General features: G+C 32.4%; 1 protein-coding gene across 1 annotated transcript in view; it reads left to right on the top strand.

Annotated features, from left to right (window-relative positions):
• Positions 1-19,877, top strand: part of LOC140447668 (uncharacterized) — a 63,781-nt gene extending 43,904 nt beyond the window's left edge. Inside the window, exon 6 of the mRNA XM_072540460.1 lies at positions 5,641-19,877. Coding sequence (XP_072396561.1) covers positions 5,641-5,924 — 284 coding nt within the window. The 3' untranslated portion in view covers positions 5,925-19,877. The remainder of the gene's footprint in view (positions 1-5,640) is intronic.
• Positions 19,878-21,302: the final 1,425 nt, after the last annotated feature.

The following is a 21,302-nucleotide window of genomic DNA, read 5'->3' as shown; positions in this document are numbered from 1 at the left end:
TTTATGAAAATTGGTTTATAAGGATTACAAGTTATGACCAACTTTAAGAAAATATTATGAGAGACATATCATTTCCGATTATACCAGAAGTAAGTAGGTAGGTAGGTTATTTTAAATGGAACACCCTGTATATTATTGCATTTTTAGATTCTGCATGATATTCTAGATAAAACTTGTATAAGGTACTATAGGTCAAAACTTCATATTTTTTGAGTTATTCATCTTTTTTCAAAAATTTTGACAGACAAACTTTTCAAAGCTTATCTTATCCATTTATAATAATGTCTTTTGCACACAAAGAGTAGGTAACGTTCTTTCAATAATTTACATCGAAATCGACTTTCTAAATACAGTGTGTTCACAAAGGATACGCGATTTCTTTAAACTAGAGTAAGTTAATAATTTTAAATGAAATATTTTATAATTTTAATAAAAAAATACATCAATTTTCTTTCAAATGGGATTGCGGTTCCCTATACCTAAAGTTAATACTTTTGGAGATAATTGTGGTGTAATGCTAAATGTAAGATATTTATTGTTTTATTTTAGCAGACCGTGTATAAACATGTCATAATTGTCATTATTTGTGATTATTAGCACTTTTACAAAGTGATAAAAATGGCATAAATTTACTTTAAGTATATTGAGATATCTTTCACCTAAAAAAAGTAAGTAGTTTCAAGTTACCATCATAAAAGTGTAGAGCTACAACCTGGTTGTCTCTGATCGCACAAAAACATTAAACTCCCATCGCTTCTGAAAACCACGTACTCTCGTTAAATGTTAATTTACTTCGCTCAATTAATGCTAATTGTGCCTATTCAACATTACGTTTTTGTAAATTTTGATTGGTCACAATATAAATATTCTTCAAAAATTATTATTTTCTTGACATTTTATCGTTACAAATTCTATTCTTTTATTATGGTCTGTTTCCTTTAAACTTTGAACTGTGTTGTAAGAAGAGGGATGAAATTTTTGTTTTTTTTTATTCGCTGAACAACGTAATAACGCTTTGGTATAAGCAGCATAAGAAAACCAAGAACATTAATTGTATCATCATTGTTATCAACAATAGGTTTCACTTTGTTAACTTTTTTTTTAAACAACCAAAATCTGTTAAATTTTAGTAATCTCTTCACAGTAGTATCACAGGTAGTTCGTGGTCGATCTGGATATCTATATTAAAAGTAAATTTAGGCATTCTTCATTATTTAATTCTAAACGAGCCATTTTGCAAAAGTGGCAATAACCAGAAATAATGACAATTATGATATATTCATACACGGCCTATTATAGTAGAAGCCACAGTTAGAATGCAGTGTTGGTCTTACGGCGCGCAGCGATACCGCTCATGTCGGCACAGTGGTAGTGGTAGTTTGGCAATAGGCTGAGAAATCAAGACCGTACGCTCTTCGTTTCAATAATCTTTAGTCATTAATTTAACTGAGTTAAATAAGAGAATAAACAAAAAAAAACATAATAATTCTATACCTATATAAATATATAATACCTCGTAAATATTTATATACATATATACAAAAAATGCAAGTAGTTTATCCTATACGACACGATAAATATATATATATATATATATATATATATATATATATATATATATATATATATATATATAAAATACAAATACAAAATAATTTAAATGTACTGTACGTACAGTACTAAAAAACAACTGAGCATTAAATCGGGCGTTGGTAAGCTTCTTTTATCTAACATCTCAATCGAGTTCAGCTCGCAATGGTAAGGTGGCAGTCTCAAAATCTTAATGCCATATTTTTCCGCAGTTGTTTTAATTTTGTACTTGTCGTACTCGTCTCTAAATGCGGCCGCAATATCCAGTAATTCACTTTTTAGAAGAAGAAAGTAATTCACTTTTTCATCTTTCTCGAAGAAAATATTCTTTTCGATTAGCCAATCCTTGATTTGCCTTTTGTTCCACAATTTTTTCGTGAAAACAAATATGCGGGAGTGGTATGACGCATTATACCAAACGAAAACGTTTTCTTTGTCTTTCAGCAAGTTTGGAATAAACGTCTTCTCAAACCATTTTTCATATAGATCCCCGTCCATTTCGTCGTGGTAATCAGCGGTTTCCCTCTTAGAAAAGAAAATTAATTCGACCCTTGCTACAAAACCAGTTTCGCTTCCAGGATGAAGAAGAACAAACGGAGGACCTATTTGGGTTGGAGCTTTCAGTCCAGTAGAGAGCTCGTTTATGAAGGAAACTCGTGGATACTTGATCGTTATGTCCCTTCATTCCTTTTTGACTGAAGCACCGACGTTAGTCCAAAACTCATCGCTATGGACAAGGTTTACATTATCCTTTTTCCTCAATGTTTTTATTTGTCTGAGGTACTTGTGTCTCTAGGATATGATATCTTTTCTTTCCATCATTATCGAATCTCGACCTCTCATTCATATTCAAAACCAATGTCATATAGTAGCCTACGAACTGTGGTTTTTGAAAAAGCCCGTAGGTCCTCATCATCCTTCACTCTGTTCATTAAACTATCGACGGTTAGTGGTATGTTTTCCAAAAAAAAAAAAATCATAGCAATTTTCCCTATTCGAGATTTCACTCCCTCATCGTAAGTATTCTCACGTGAATTGTACTGGAAACTGTTTTTCTTCCTTTTTGTATCGGTTTCAGTTCACCTTGCTGGGCCTCTTCGCGGATGTCATAAATTTTGCGAACACTCTCACTGCACATTTTCGAAACTTTTTTCACAGTAATAGTCAAGCTGTCACCATTTTTTAAGTTCAATACATTTAACACCACACGTTTTACTTGCACACTAAGAGTCATACCCTGTTTGAAATTCACGACAGATACTGGCAACGGCTCAATGATGTAGGTATTTTCATCCGTTTGCGACAATGAAATAGAACTGAGATTTCATAGTTTTTGCTAACAAGTTTTTGGTCTAATGGCCGGTACCCAAATCGAAAAATAGACATGTTTGCTTTGCGTGGACAATGGGGATTAAAACTGATTCACTTTTCCTAATGACATTATAATGATCTTTATTTCCCAAAAAATGTGTTTACAATAGAAGCTATTGAAAATTGATAAATATAGATAAGCTATCGTCAATGAGTTTTTGATATATTTTACTTTTTTATGTTATTGTTTAGTTCAGCAATGTAACTCTCTTATCTATACATCGATGATTGAATCATGCTTTAGTTGAAACAATAATGATAGTCTTTTATACAACCGTAGGCAATTGTTGTGTGCGCGTATATTCCAGTGCTATGGTTCTTAAATCCGGTCCTGATGCGCCGCTCGGGGCAAACCAGCAACGTGGTCGGCCGTTCTCTTGTAAGAAATACATTGCCTATCTTACCTGCACTGCATTCTAACTGGGGCTTCTAATATAGAATAAAACAATAAATATTTTATCTTTGACATTAAACCACAATTATCTCCAAAAGTATTAACTTGAGTTATAGAAAACCCTAATACTATCTTAAAGAAAACTGATTTCTTTTTTTATTAAAATTATAAAATAGGGGGTGTTTCATTTAAAATAATTGACTTACTATGGCGTATCATTTGTGTATTTAGAAATTCGATTTCGATGTAAATTCCAGGAAGAACGGTATCTATTTTTTGTGGGCAAAAGTTTTTAAGATGTTTTATTTATAAATGGATTAGTTATTAATTTTGAAAAGTTTTTTTTCTACCTGTCAAAATTTTTGATAAAATATGAATAACTCCAAAGATATGAAGTTTTTGACCTATGGTACCTCATACAAATTTTGTCTAGAATTTTACGAAAAACCTTAAAATCCAATAATATACATCGTCTTCTATTTGAAATAACAAAGTTGCTGCTCACTTCAGGTATAACCGGAAGTGGCATGTCAATCAAAATATTTTCTTTAAGTTTGTCATAACTTGTAATCCCCATAAACTCATTTTAATAAATGTCGTGTAAGTAGTTTCGGATATATAGATAGTGTAAGCTCGGCGTGAAACACCCTGTATGTTGTCAAACCAAAAATTTGTAAATTAATTAAAATATATAATACTTTTCGTTTCTTCTTACAAGTAATAATTTCATAGTGGCTAGGTTTTCTTACCAGCTTTTTTTTAATGAATTAACTCTAGTGACGTAAGAGTGTGGTACGCGAATATTCAGAGACAGAGTCAGTATGTGACATATGACTATGATGGTCATATGAACAAGGTCCTCTAAGTTATATAAGTCATCTAAGTTACGCTTAAATTTTAAGACATGTTCCTTTGTTAGGATACAGTTCCTTTCTTCTTCTTCCGGTGCCCTGCTCGATTGTCGTGCGTTTAGTATTAAATTGCCTATACTAATTTTGTTCACGGTAGTTCGAAAATGGGATTCCGTCAGCTTTCTAAGCCATCATGTTCTTCGACCTGGTCCTCTTCTTTCGTCTATCTTGTCTTCTATTATTAAATGAAGTATATTATATCTCTCTGGGTGAGGCATAACATGGCCAAAAAATTCCAGTTTGCGATTTTTAACTGTTCTGACCACTTTCTGACCTTTAGGACATAAATAGACGATGCGTCAAATTAGGGGTTCAAAGGTATAGTTCTTTTTAAGCCAGTTTCGCCAGAAACTGGGTTAGCGGGAAGCTGCCACCACCATTTTGATTTAGTCAATTATGTCAGTGGCTATTCTACAATATACTTACTATTATCTACTTATCTTTTGATTTGAAATTTCGATTTTTACAACTTAAATAATCATTCAAAAACGACCTTTGGATGTTTTCTTTTCCTGTAATATACAGTAGACTCCCTCTATAACGAGAACTGAAATGGCAGACTAATTACCTCGTTATAAGCGGATCTCGTTATATCCAACAACAATAATACTGTGCGTACATATGAATATGTAGTTTTCTAAAACATTAACTTTCTATAGTAAAGCCATTCGGAGCAATATAAGATGCTAATAAATATTGTTTGAATGGCGTTTTTGAAAAAAAGTTGTTTACTTTTATTGTCAATGAAATACATTAAAACAAAAAAGAGTTGTTTACTTTTATTGTCAATGATATACGTTAAAACAAAAAATCTGTATTCTGTAAATCTGTATAAAACGTATTTTCAAGAATAACATAAACTACTGCGTCTGCAATTGGAAGAAGACTGTCATTTTTAACTGCTTTAAAGTGTCCAGTATTCCATCTATCATATTTTCTAAAGATGTGAAACAGTTTTATGCTTCTTCATTTGCGTTGTTTCTTTGAATAAATTTTCTGACAACCTTTAAAACACTTTCCACATCCTGTCTATTAGGACCTATATTATTAGGTGTGAATGGTCAACCCCCTACAATGACACTTGTGAATCATAAATTGTATATTTCCGAGTAAGAATCATAAATTGTAAGAAGTTTATTGCGGACGGCACTTAAAAAGGGTATTTATTTATAGCTACGGTCGGGCCAAAACGTAAAAAAACATGTTCTTCAATCTTATTTTCTCTCGTTATAAGCAAATTTACCTCGCTATAGAGGGTTATAGTTCAATAGAAATTTCACGTTACATCTAATGTACCTCGTTATAAGCGAAAACTCGTAATAACCGTTTTCGTTATAGAGGGAGTATACTGTATTAAAATAAACTATTTTTTAGGAGAGAGGCCTTACTCGTGCAATGAGTGTCAACATCACTTTACAAATTGGCCTAATTACAATAAACATATGAAACGACGTCATGGCATTAACACGAGTGTAACGTGTAGGACTCGACAAGACATACCACCGACCGGTATGCCTCACCGGAATCCTCCAGGTACAGTTCTAGCTCCTCCACAACCAGTACTAATACCAGATAGCTTTGTAGAGCAGCCTCCTACCTTTTATCCAGTTCTTAATTTGTATAACATTCCTGAAGAACTCTTGCAGCAAAGAGTATAAAGTGATTTTTGTTTGTGAAGAATATTCTCTAAAAAAGGAAAGAGTGAGAGATATAAAAGATATCATTATGTTGAAATGTTCAAATAATATGACGCAAAGCCAAGATCTCAGCTATCTTAATGTAATAAACGAAAAATAAGTAATCTTCGAATGGACATGTGATAGTTCAATTTAATAAAAAGTTAAAAGGAATTAACACCAATACTTGATTTTCATTATACGATACGTGATTGTCCATAAAGATTTGCGTAAACCTAGTGAAAAACTTTAGGAATTCTGTAGTTTATAATTTATTTTTTGGTTCTCCCACAGCAGGCTTTGGACCGAAGTATTTTGTAGTTATTCTGGCAAATTCATCTGCTCTCTCATTACCATGTATTCCCCGATGATCTGGAACAGATACCAGTGTGACATTGTTATTTACCACTCTTTCGAATTTTTTTCGGCATTCCCACATTAACCTAGAGTCCACCTTAACTTTTTATTGCTACTGTCGTCAATAAATTTTTGGCCTGATTAACATGAAACATTTGTCTGCCCCTTCTACATTAATTTATTTTACCTTATGCCCTCTGTAGTAAATTTGTTCAGTTTATTCTTGTAAATGCTCGTATACATATATTTCAGTTTAGTTGGATTTAAAATTCACTGTATTATAAGTAATTCAAGTAAATTAATTCTCTTAGGTAGAACTTCATCACAAATAGCAACACCGAAATTTTTGATTCTAAAGTACATAGTCAGTTTCTTGATTTAGTTCATTTTGCAGCATTTCCATATGCTTCAGAACAAAAATATACCACATGCAGTCAAATGAGATTTTACTTCGAACGACCTGGTTTATTAATTTTATTACATTACTGACAAACAACTCTCCTATATATGTTACAAATGTAATTAAAACTACTGATTAACCATCTAATGCTTGCTCTAATTACATTTTTTTTCGATGGTTCGTTACTATAGTTATTATAAAGTACACGAAAGAACTGTAACTGCAATAATAGTTGATAATATATTTATGCTGTTTATGTAAACAAAAAAAAACCTTTTGCCCAAAGTAGGAACTGATAATTGTTTGAAAAACTGTTAAAAAATGGAGAACTAATTCATTCATGTTTAAATTAATTATTAATTAAACTAATTATTTGAACAGTTTCAAAATCTCAACAATTTAGATAGTTCAAAATACCATATCGTTAATAAGAATTGTGTCCAGAATAACGTTCTACGCAGCTAGTAAAACAAAATTTCGTTTCATGAAAGAGCTTAAAAATATTATTGAAAAAGTCTTCAAAAAACATTAATTGTAGTTTTTATTGAACTTATATTATATCGGACATATGATGATATATTCTTAGGATTAGAAACGTGTAGGCATCTAAAAAGAACACTTGTTGACTTAACCCTTTAAGAAAGAGAATATTTAGGTGAGAGAGATTTTTAAACATTTTCTGCAGTGATAACCTATTGGTGCGATGACAGCATTTAAGGACGTCTAACTTCATAACAAGAAGTTGTTAGAAGAGGAAGATGACAAGAAGAAATAATGAAATTAGTAAAATGAATAAAGGACATAACATTGTACGATTTGTAAAAAGTCAGAGGATGGTATGGATGGGACATGTCCACAGTTTAGAACATATAGAAACAGGATAATCGTGCAATAGTGCATTAGGAAAATTAGAATTAGATGGTTAGTCGATGAGGTCGATTGAGAACGATAAATGTAAGAATGGAAAAGAAGGACACACGAGAGAAATGAATGGAAGGAAATAGCCAGACAGGCAAATATCCACTTTGTTACAAAGCCAAAAGAAGAATAGAAAGAAGTAGTTAATGGGAATAATTGCCTATATGCTTTGGTTATGTAGGATTCCTCTATAATGGCTCCAATGGTGTCTCAGACCACAAGGTTTGGTCTGCCACCATTGCCATCGATGTCAGAGACCTACCGGCAAACACCCTCCTCAAGCATAGGGTACCGTCCGGGGTGCTTTGGTTTCGACGTGGGCTTAACTTAAGCTAAGTTGTTCTAACATACTCTCAGACGAGTCTCACTTTCATTTCTCTCATATTTATTGGGGACTAGTTCCACTCTCTCCCCTAACGCACAACCCAAACCCAGATATTACCAAATCAGGTATAACCCAACCAAAACTATATCACCTAACGTCACTTGGTTCGCTCATCATTAGCACCTCGAGTCTTATTCTTTTTTGTTACCGACCAATTTTAATTTTCTGTATCTTGTGTTCACGGGAATGCGTTTAGTGGATTTTTCTAAGCTAACCTAATCTAACCAAATTTAATTGGCCTGACCATACCTAACCTAAATAGGGTTTACCAAATCTAACCTAATCAAACTTATCAATCCTAACAAAGTGAGCTAATTTAGCTCCTTACGCCTATATACTTATCCTTTTTTTCTAAATTATTAATTACATTTTTGAATCAGTAAAACGATATTGGTAAATCCTTCTAGAACACTTTTTCCAACACTGCATAAATAGAGAACTCGGTACCATTAACAATTTTAAGTATTATTTTGATTGTGATCAATATCATTCAACACTATTACTTTAAATGATATGATATGATTACTATAAATTCAAACACAACACAAGTACCATAAACATCATTTAAAACCTGTGACAACCACAAACCAACTATGGCAATATTGCTGAGGCACTGTCACTTATCCATTAACTTAATCTCGACTTCTTTTAGGCCAAATAGAGTTGTATTTGAATTTTTCTTTTTAAGTTTCAATAATTGAGAAAATAATGTCATACCTCTAAACGTCAAGTAATATGTGTGTGTGATCAATATAGTAGCCAATGTTGAGATGTACCTAATTGTGACGTCCAAAGAGAGAGTAAAGACATAAGGAAGTAGTGAACAACTCACAATTTAATAAAAATGTAAGAAAAGAAGGGAAGTGAAGAAAAAGGTAACAGTACTAAATAAAGTATATAAAAAATAACACGAAAGAAAGCAACAGTAAAAATAAAGAAGAGAAAAAAAACAAAACATAACAAGAAGCTGACGGTAGAGTGATATAACGGGAAGTTATCTGGCAGATTTTTCTTCCACAGCAAATTAAACGGAGATATATTGACATTAAAAATTTATTTTTGGTTTAAACGCTCAAATTGTGTTTACCGTGTACTTGTATTCTAAAAAGCATTTAATATAAATAAAAGGTTCTAGACAAACTGCTATCTAATTACAGTAAAATTATCATAAATGAAATAAACAGTGTTATCTCAATTGGACAAAGAAAATGGTTAAATCAGGGGAAGGATACTGTCTTTGTAATATAAGAGCTAATAGGAATATCCATTAAATGTCGTTAGTTAGCATGTACGTATTTGATCCAAGAAAATTTGAGACTTAGAAAAAGCTTTTGATCCAAGTAACATATATTAAACATTTACGTGACATCTATAAGATAAATAAAATTCATTCAAAAAAGTTTCACTTCAATAACATTATCATCATCATCACCGTGCTACAGCCCTTAAATGGCCTCGACCTTCTTAAGCTTTCTACTTCATTCTACTCAGTTCCTTGCCCGATTTTCCAGTTGTCAACTCCGATCTTCCCAGCATTCTGTGTAACCCCATCTATCCACCTCAGCTTTGGGCTACGCTATTAAAATCTTTTTTATCATGTTTGATTCCGGGGCCCGAGCTATATGTCCTGCCTATTACAGACGGTTTCGCTTGATTATAGTGATAGGTAATATATTTTCCACCAAACTTATGCTTGTAGGTACTCTGCAGTTCAGTTATATCTACGCCTCCATATTCCGTTTTCACAAACCGCTCCAAATATTTTGCGTAATACCTTTCTTTCAAAAATTGATAAAGAGGATTAATCTGTTTTGGTTAGAGTCCATGCATCTGATCCATATGTAAGAACGGGGACTATCAGTGTTCTATACAGTCTTATGCGAGTTTTTTTGAGACAGATGTTTTTAGCTAGGTACTTTTTCCTAGACCATGATAAAACATTTCCACTTATGATCCGCCTTTTTATTTCTCGTGATGTGTTATTATTAGGGTTAACCGATGTCCCTCGATATATGAACTCTTTGACCGCTTCGAAGTTTCAGTCATTGACAAGTAGATCTTCGTCAATATTTACAACTCTTGTGTTAGTCGGCATGAATTTGGTTTTGTTCTGATTTATATGTAACCCCATTCGTTCTGCTGCTGCTACAAGCTCGAATAGGATTTCCGTGGTTATCGCCCTGGTTCTTGTTATAATGTTCACGTCGTCACCATATGCTAGAATTTGGACTGATCCATTAAATATATTTACCCCGATATTTAAATTATCGTCTCATACAATTCTAAGGCTACGTTAACAAGCTTACACGCCATCTTGCCATCTATTTACTCCTGATAGCATCTTAGCTATCGTCACATTTATTGTTGTCACAGTTTTTTTGGAATTCCTAACTCATTCATATCGTTGTAAAGACGTGATCTTATGACACTTTCATATGTCGCTTTCACTTTAATAACATGATACAATAAAACTTCATTTTGTTCTTCGGAGATGAAAAATTGTAGTTTATTCTATATAAAATTGAAGTTGGACAAATAACTCATAAAACCTAAATGGATAAAAGTGTAATAATAAGATTATTGTCTGGACTAAGTCATAAAAAATCGGAAGTATTTTTTCGAGGTTTTTCTTATTGACGGTCCAAATTAAACAACGTGGTATAACTTAAATAAAATATTTTGTAAAATTACAAGAGTTGCTACAATATATCTCTTACTATTTTTTTAGAGAATATTCTAGTAGGGTCTGAGTTTTATATGAAAATATTATATTATTTCATATTGCAAGTAGAGCTGTATTTTTTACCTTAGATACTGATTTTGTGATTGTTTAATATTGCCGCTTAAATTTGTATATTCTGGGAATGGCAACTTTTATTGTAATTTTTATTTGTTCACGGATTTATTTACACTTTTACATTTTTATGATCATCTAGTTTTAATTAAATAGTTTTTTAAATTTTGCCAAGTCAAGTAAAGCATTGGTAAGGAAATTCCTTCCCAAACGTTGTGAATAAAGGTGTAACCTAAAACGCAAGTTTCTAAAAACACGATTTTTTGAAAAGGCACGCAGTATAAACAATTTTCATTCTACTGGTATTCAATCCAAATATACTAAATAAAATATCTTTAAAATACATTTCGAAGAAAAATACGTACGGGATTTACGACGAATTGCTTCAAATATTATTTTTTAAGGTGTCAAAAAACCTGATATTGACACCATTCATCTGTTAAAAGTTGGTAAAGATGACAAGTCAACAGTCATATGTAAATAATACAAAAAACTATTTTGAATAATTTAACACCAATAGAGGACTAAGACAAGGGAATGAGCTGGCGTGCCTGCTTTGTAACATTGCGTCTAGAGTAATAACAGTCTCTTATACAGTAAGTTATAAGAGATGCAGAACTGTACAACTCAGGTACAATATTTAATACATCTACTCAGATATTGACCTATGCAGACGACTTGGATCTTGTTGCATGCACGACTCATAATACCAGGATGTTCGCTGCAAAACATGATACATGATACTAAACTTGAACAGTTTTAAAGTGGTGTAACAGTTTTATTACTTGAGAAGCATGGTAATCACTACGAACTTAATATCGGAATAGATAAACCCAAGAATAACGCTTGCAAATAGAAGTTATTATGGGCTTAGAAACAATTACCTTAGAAGTCATTGTCTAACAAGAAAACAAGACATTGGTATATAGAACCTTAATACTTCCAGTTCTGATGTATGGATCTGTAAGTAAATTAACGTGAGTTAGGTACCGTCCAGTGACGGTTCTGTAAGTATTATTGCGGTAGATCTTCTGGCCATACTCTCTTTAATCTTCTTTCGCTAGTGGTTGGGTGAATAAATTGTTTATCAGTTCGTTGTTGTGATCAGTGGTGCGATTTTTATATTTTATTGAGTGATTCTTTATTATATCCTTAAGTAATGGGATGTCCAGATCATTGTGAAGTGTTTGGTTAGATACATACCATGGAGCTTTACTTATCATACGCAGTATTTTGGATTGGAATGCTTGAAGTATCGTATTTGAAGGTTTACTACAGCCTCATACAGCCAAAACTCTTAAAAATCACCTTTGTACATGACTCAAGAGATTTAAAAATATCCATATATCACGAAATCTATTTCCTTGTCATAACAATTTTTCGCATATTTCTACTTTTTCTACCCATTGCATTTAATCTACCTTGCTACTCCAGAATTGGTGTTATGACATTTATTACATTCCGAATCTCTAATAGTTTGTTTTTCATGCATACATACATTCATGCGCGTCATATAAACTGGTATAACTCTTAAAACCGAAAATCGTGTTTCTCAAGCTGTATAACTTGATCTTTCTTCATCTTTTTATGTAGACGTGACTCTGTATGCTTTTCAATGTGCCTCCAGTAAGTTGTCGTTCCATCGTATTTGTGGTCTTCCTACTGATCGTCTTTTTATTGGGGATCGGTCTCTCATTCGGCTCATATGATCGTTCCATTCTACTCTTCTATTTCTTACCCAGTCCGTGTTTTTATCTCTGCTGTTTCTACCATTCTTTTTGTCCTCTCTGTGTCATGTCGTGTTTTTGCCGCGTATTCCATTATTGGTCTGATGACCGTTTTGTAAATTCTGCCTTTCATTTCTTTCCTGATATTTTTATTTCTTCATATTGTTTCATTCAGGCAACCTACGGCTCTGTTTGCTCTATTCACTTGATCTTCCACTTCTGTTTCTAACTTTCCGTAGCTAGATAATGTGAAGCCTAGATATTTAAACTCCATCATGTGTTCTATTATCTGATCTTCCAGCTCCAATTTACATCTTAGTAAATTTGCTCTTAACCATGCATTTTGTCTTTTTTGTGGAAATTAACATGTTAAATTTTCTGGTGGTTATTAGTAGTAGTAGTATTGCATCGCCTGCACAGCAGATTATTTTAAGTTGTTTTTCTCTCATTTGGTATCCTTTTTTAGTTCTTACTTTTTTATTATTTCATCCATAATCAGGTTGAACAATAGAGAACTCAGGGAATCTCTGTCTTATCTCATTGCCAGCTTCAATAGGGTTAGTTAGTTCTTCTTCTACTTGTTGTAGAAGTACTTCTTCTACTTGTTGTAAAAGTACTACTACTAAATGTATGTATTAAATGATATGCAATGGATAAAATAAAAAAAATAATGCAACACTAATCTAAAAAGGGTAACTAAGTGTGAAACTTAATTACATATGACAATTTGAAACAAATGAAATAAAGAATTAATATTTTATTATAGCTACATTATTAATATTAATTTAATAGTAGCATCTATAAAACTGTGATCTTCTAGGCACTGAATTAATTAAAATTATTGATCAATTTTCATCAACGGTTCATAAATGTTGTCTCTTTGGAAGTTAATGTAACCTTTGTACATTTTTATCACACAAGTGTCCCAAAATATTCGCTTTCGAATTATTATCAGGAATTTTAGAGGCACATGGATCGATTCAATAGTATTTTTAACAAGGTAATCGTTAACACGGTGATCGGTGTGTATTGAGCAACCATGCTGGAAAATTAAATCATTGTTGGAGAGGCCTTTTCTTACCGATGGCAACATTGTAACATTATCTAAAGGTTTAAATAGTTGCTCACATTGAATCTTCCTCCGATTATCTACACATTCCTTATAATCCTGTAGACATCCAAGCATTAATAGAGAATCGTATGGACTTATTTTAAAAAGTACTACTTGCTGCAATTTAATGCAATTGGTTTGATCGATATGTAACAAACGTGAATACAATATGTTTCACTTCGAACTGAAAAATGTTACGGCATACTTCTTCCTTTCTTCTTCTTCTAATGGCACTACAACCCTTTCTGAGTCTTGGCCTGCTGAACCACTTTCTTCCATCTTGCCCTGTCGGATACTTTGCTTTGCTACTGCCTGATGTTCATGGTTTTAAAATCTTCCTATGCATGTTATCCGCCTTTTACGGGGCCTTCCTCTTGTCCTATTTACTTGGGATTTCCATCTCTAGATCACTTTTAAAGCTCAATTATCTGGCATTCTTTCTAAGTGGCCAAGCCAGTTTAGTCTTTGTAACTTTACAAATCTAGCGATATCTGCGTTCTGCATTTTACTCTGCAGTTACGGCATACACGTTGTAAAAACTAGGAATGATTTTGAAAATCCTAAAATTACCGGAAATTATCTTATTAAAAGAAGTAAATTTGATCTGCAAGCTACGTTTAAAAATCAGGTAGTCGAACCCCGGCGTTCATTTATCTCTTTCTCTCCGAATACTTTAGCTGTTTGCCCTCTGTGCAGATGGGCAAAATTTGAAAAGTCATTCCTAATCTTGACGAGTTATACATAGAAACTTAAAAGTAAAATGTTTATAATGGACAACATTATGTTTATTGGTAAAATGTTAAAACTATATTGTAAGAATAAGAAAATTAGTGTTACTACAAGTGGGTGCAACAAGCGTCAAATAACAAACTACACAAAACTTAGGACTGACAAACTCAAGAAGAATGTGGTTGACGGTAACTACAGACCAAAATGTCAAAATGTATGTAAAGTGTAAAGATACGCCCCTCGATGTGAAGATGAAGTTCAAGGGAACAAGTCTATAGGGCGATCGACTACATCAACTATTACCGTGCAGCCTCAAGGCACAATGGTGATATTAATTTGCTGTTATTTTTGTAGGGAACGAGAAAATGATAATTTACGGAAAGATAATAAAGTGATGGATTCGACCGTTAACAATAACAATAAAACACTGAAAACTTTGTTTTCAAAACTTCCACAAAATTTATTATAATATCTTATTACTATAGCTGTTTCGGCAGAGTACCTTTCTCAAGTGCCACTTGAGAAAGGCACTCTGCCGAAACAGCTGTAGTGATAAGATATTATAATACATTTTGTGAAAGATAATTAGTGAACGAGAGTCAAAGTCACATTTTCTGAATGTTCCTGGATTTTCTTTCTTATTTTTTAAAATAAATTTCTAGTAGGTTTCTATAATCAAAATAGACCCGCATTAATTTCTGGTATTATTCATTATTTTTACAAATATGTTGGATGTAACTTGGTTATAAATTTAATAAAAGGGAGGAAAAGTTTCTTCTTATTCTCTACGCCAGCTCGAAATAGATTAGCGGATATCTGTTCGAGATTTCGGAACCAGGGTGTTCTTCTTCGTCCTTGGAGAAGAAAAAGTTTAGCTTCAATATTATTTTATTAATCTATGAAAAGAAAGAGCTAAAAAAGAATATGCACCGACAAATCAAATAAAATTGAAAAGTATCATGAGGTCTTTGGCAGATAAATAAGGTAATTGTAGAAAGGTCATTTCAATCACTTTACCATTTGGTAACAATTCTCAGTTCTAACTTATAGGAACTACAAATTATTTGTTGTTCTTTATTATTGTTATTATACAGGGTGTCCTATTATTTTCCTATAGCCCAACACTATTTCTAATATCTATGGACAAAATTATTAAGAAATGCATAACAAGGAGTAAAAAACTGAATGTTGAGTATAGAAATCTGAAAAGAGTAGAAATCTCGGAAAGTGTATTTGCTGACGATTTGGTGCTAATTGCAAAAACTGAAAAAGAACTTTAGGAAAGAAATGTTCACTAAAAACGGAATGAAGATAAATATTAACAAAACAAAAGTTATGCAGATAGGAGAAACAAGAGAATAACTTAATATAGAAATTGAAGAAACAAAAATAGAACGAGTTAAAACTTTTACATACTTGGGAGTAATAATAGAAGAAACAGGATCTATAGAAACAGAAATCAATAGTAGAGCAGAGAAAACGTTACAACTGTATCATACAATGAACAAAAAATTTATACGCAGAAAAGAAATATCACGGAATACAAAAATGAAAGTTTTCAAAGCAGTATTAGACCTGTATTGACTTTTGGCAGCGAATCATGAGTATTAACGGAACGTCAAAAACCAAGATACAGGCTATAGAGATGTCGTTTTTAAGAAGAGTTAAATGCGTTACCAAAATGGGTAGAATAAGGACCACATATAAGAAACGAACTGAAAATACAATCCATTTTGGAATTTATAGAACAGAGACAGCTGAGTTCGTGGGATCATTTACACCTGATGAAATATACCGTAAAAGTGAGAACAGTGTGGGAAGCAAAACTATTAAAAATGCATATATTATTATTTACAGAAAATATTCATTAGTTTATTACAATACAGTATATGGACAGTGATTAAAGAAAGGTTTTTGGAATTGGAAATTTACATTTATATTCAAATGAAACCAATTTGATACTTTTTTTAATATAAACGCGTACTTAAAAAGAGGTTGATATATAAAAAAATAAAGTTCACTTACAAGGTTCGAACACCACGCTACCTGTCCAGAACACCATCATTTTAAAGAAAACAATTTTCTCTAGATACTTAAAATGTTACCGTCTGTTATTTCATAAATGGAAAACAAAGAGGAATTTAGGATATGTGACGCTCGTTTAAAAGCATAAAATCTTAATTATTTTACTTTTTTCTTTCTTCAGCATTAACGTCGATATATACTGGGTATTGTCACCACAACAATCTTCAAATAACGGGAAGGATAATCTAGGAGACATTACTCAACCGAATAAGTAGGTTGAGCAGAGTAAAAGTGTTTCCATATTAAGAATACTTACAGGACCTTCGACAGTTAACTAAAGAAATACGCAGCAAACAAAACTAACAGAAAATAAATGATTTTTTTGAACCTATGAATAAAAAAGAAGATATGAACCAGGACCTTCTTCCCCTAAATATGATGTTTATGTATGTGTATACATATTTATCTTGTTAAATTTATTATTTAAATCTGTTTTTTATTGGATGTACTGTGTACACATACTTATAATCTGTAAAAAATATGCAAAATTAATGACTAATTAAAAACTTACCAAACTTTAATTAGTGAATTTCATCTTTAGGATATTTATTTTTTATATACCGGACTTTCATTAAAAAGGAAAACATTCTGCCCAATACCTTTGGACAAGATATTAGGATTGTTACAAATAAATATTACTATATGTTGGAAGTATACATCATAACTATAACTTTATATTTTATATTACGAATCTTTATTATTATAACATTTTTTTCTTAATATTTGTACCCAATATCTCATGGTATCAGAACTATTACTAAAACAATATATTTGATTATCGGTACATTTCGTGCTGTGCGAGGTAAAAAATGTTCTAAAGGGGAGGCCAACCCGTCGATCGCTATCTACCAGTCGATCGCGGCCCCTAGGTCAGTAGCAATCTTGCATCGATCATCGCGAGCGACTTATGAAGTGTCCACTCTGTACATGATACTATAAATGTTATAGTATATGTACTGTATAGTGAATATAAATGGGTAGCCGCTTACTTTCCTTTTTCATTCTGCTATTTTTATCCCGCTCGCGTAAGAGCAAATCACGTCATGGTAAAAGAAAATTGTTGCTGCTTAATCTGCAATACATCAGTAGCAATACCGAAAAAAGGAAATTTAGAGCGCCACTTCAACACAATGCCCGGTAAATTCCAATCAAAGTTTCCACCTAAGAGTGAAGTGGGAAAGAATAAACGTCAAGCATTAAAATCTGTTTTGACTGCCCAGGAAAATATGTAAGCTGTAAGCCGAATGAACAGTCTACGGCTGTAACTGAAGCTTCATTCTTAGTTTGTTATGAAATTGCGCAAAAGTGTAAGCCATTTTCTGATGAAGAATATGTCAAAGAAATATTCGAAGATTTATCAGATTTACTATTTGTTAATTTCAAAAATAAAAATGAAATAAAAAAAGTATACATGATCTGCAATTGTCAAGAAAGACTGTGATGCGTCGTATAGAATTGTTGAGTAAAAATTTTAATGAACAACTTCAAAGAGATCTACTCCTGTGCGTTGCTTTTTCGCTACATCTTGATGAGTCGACGGATATCATGGGTACTGCACAGTTACTTATTTTCATTCGGATGGTCTTTGATGATTTCTCAACAAGAGAAGAGTTGCTAACAATGATATCCTTAAAAAAGTCAGAACACTTGGCATTGATTTATTTACGGAATTCAAACATTTTGTCGGTAACATTAATTTACCTTTATTTAAGCTTGTTTCAATAACGACAGATGGGGCTCCGGCAATGATTGGTGTTAGTAATGGATTTATATCACTATGTCACAAATATGAAGATTTCCCGGACTTCATTAATTACCACTGCCTTATTCATCAACAGGTATTGACCGGTAAAGTTTTAACACAAAAGACGTGATGGATATTGCGTTTAAAAATTGTCAATTCAATAAGAGGCAAATCTCTGCAAAGACGGCTGTGTAAGCAACAACTGGATGACAAAGAACCAGATTTAATCTTACACACCGACGTAAGGTGGCTGAGTCGCAGCAAGTTTTTGCAAAGGTTTCGAGATTTGTTAAATGACATTATTAAATTTCTTGAAGAAAGGGGTGATGATCATCAGCAATTACGTGACTTAGACTGGCAATGTGGAACTGCAAGGCAAGAATAAAACATTATCAGAAATGATAAGTTCTATTGCATCATTCAAACTTCAAGCAGTATCTGTAATAGTTGATATTGTAAAGAAAAGGTTTCTTAGATTTACGAACATTAAATGTCACATGGAAAAACACCCTGCGTATGTTTTCAAGCCACAGAAGTATACAGCAGAAATTCAGTCAGTGGTATCAGGCTTTGAAATCCGTTTAAGAGATTTCAATAAAATTGCAAAGTTGGTCGAATTTATCAATTGTCCATTCAATGATACTATTCGAAACAATTTGCAGAGATATTCCAAATGGACCAACTTTTTCTTGAAAATGAAATAATTGCTATGCGCTGCAATGTATTTTTGAAATCGAGATCAGATTCACATCTAGATTTCTGACCATTGGTGTGCAGCAGCGTTCCAGCTTGACTAATACTCATACGTTGGATTCTTTAAGGGCAATTTCCAACCTCAGGCCAGACCTTAAGAATCTAGCAAAAACTGTTCAAACCCATGTCTCACATTAATTTTTTTTTATTTAATATAGTTGGAAAAGTAAATAAATAAGAATTACTATTTTTGTTTTATTTAGGTATTACTAGTACACACTGGCGAGCAATAAAACAAATCCATCCAGAACTTTAGCGTTCAAAGCCGAATCGGTTTTACTCACATTCAAAATTCTTTTAGATCTCGAAAGCTGATAAAATAGTCTTTTAGAATCAGTGATTGATTTTCTGAGATATAGTGAGCGACTCTGAGATATTCAGCTCACTTTTTACGTTAAAATTCTGAATTAAAAGTTTTATTGCTCGCGTTAAAAAATTCCTAGTAGGTAGACCGGAAAGAATTAAAAAGGCAGACAGTAGATCTCCAGTCCGATTAAGTTGGCCACCCTGTATCTAAACCCACCTCCTTTACCACTTGCGGCATAATAGCAATGCAACGTGAACACCGCAAATATTAACCACGTAGGAGACAGCGCAAGTCTTCCTTCTACATCATTATAAAACGAGAATCATAATAAATTAAGAACTTACCTATTACAGAATGTCATAGATTTTTAATTGTGTCAAAATGTCATAGATTTTGTTATTCCCAGATTTTCATTATTCGTGATTTGATTTTAAAAAATTTTACAAGTTGTAATGTTAGATTTGGAAATTTTATTTGGATCGTTTTACTAGAATTATGTTTTTAAGCCTAATTTGCCAAATAACGTTTCTTGTACAGTTTACATTTTTATTCTTTAAGGTACCCGTGATATTTATCATTATTGTAATGCTCTTCATTTGTTGTATACATATATATATATATATATATATATATATATATATATATATATATATATATATATATATATATATATATATATATCTTTATAGCAACTATAATTTTTAGATTTTGATCTCAAATGTATAATTTATTTTATTCACATCCGTACTATTGTGAATGCGGGCTAATGATAATAAAAATGTTTAAATAAACACATGCCTGTTGTGTACTATTTATTCAATATAATTCTTTAAAACGCAATAAAGCTATTATATTTTCAATCCTATTATTCAAGGATCCCCTCTTAATGTATATCACAACTTAAGTAAAATTGCAAGTTGCGATTTATAAACTTACGAAACGATTTAACTTCCGAAATTGGTAAGTAAATCAAAATCGGTCATTAAAAGATATATTTTATCCAAACGTAAGTCTATCTCGAACAGGTCTTCTGACCTGTCCTCTGCTTTGTTTTTACAGTAATCTTAAGAGTTTTCAGATCTTATTCCATTATATATATATATATATATATATATATATATATATATATATATATATATATATATATATATATATATATATATATATATATATATATATATATATAATGTTCCGAAAGGTTTCCGCGGTTTGTTAGTTAGACGTCTTAAACAATACCGTCAGACATTCTAGTAAGTTTCGATATCGTTTTACTCTTTACACACATTAAACGTTATATGTCCAACACTTATTTCATCTTCCAAAATCAATTCTACAGACAAATAAATAGTGCCCCAATGGACTCCCCACTATCTCCAGTAATTGCCAATATCTTTATGGAAGACTTCGAGACCCCAGAAATATCCACATCGATGCTCAAACCCACATGTTGTCTACGATATGTTGACGATACATTCGTTATTTGGCCCCATGACAGGGATGCTTTGGTGTTTTTTCAAACCCATCTGAATGGTATACATCCTAGTATCCAGTTCACGATGGAGGTGGAAACTGATTCATGCCTACCGTTTCTCGACGTTATCATAAAGAAAAGCCAATTCCAAGGTTTCCATCACTGTGTTTATCGAAAACCCATCCATACCAATCGTTATTTGCATACCAACTCTCATCATCCCTCTTCACAAATTAATTCAGTCATTAATACGCTTGTCTCCAGATCAATACGTCATTGCGACGATGCAGGTAGACCCGCTGAGCTCTCTAATTTAAAACAAGCCTTCATCCAAAACGATTACTGTTTTTATTGATTATTAACACTTTTTGTCTTGGGTATTGGTGCAGGAAATGAATTAGAAATGACTTACAAGCTCAACAAAAACGTGCCTTTTTATTTCCACATGTTCTTAATGCAACGGCTTGTACATGACTCTCGCGCATCGATCGAACAACAAAAAACTCGATCGAAGCGACCTCGCCCAAAATGCCCAATGTTGGCAGAAAGCAACGTTGCCAGATCGATTTGAAAATTAAA

Source organism: Diabrotica undecimpunctata, chromosome 8 (genome assembly GCF_040954645.1).
Source record: "Diabrotica undecimpunctata isolate CICGRU chromosome 8, icDiaUnde3, whole genome shotgun sequence".
NCBI lineage: Eukaryota > Metazoa > Arthropoda > Insecta > Coleoptera > Chrysomelidae > Diabrotica > Diabrotica undecimpunctata.
Note: the sequence above shows the minus strand (reverse complement) of the source record. Positions and strands in the feature narration are given on the sequence as shown.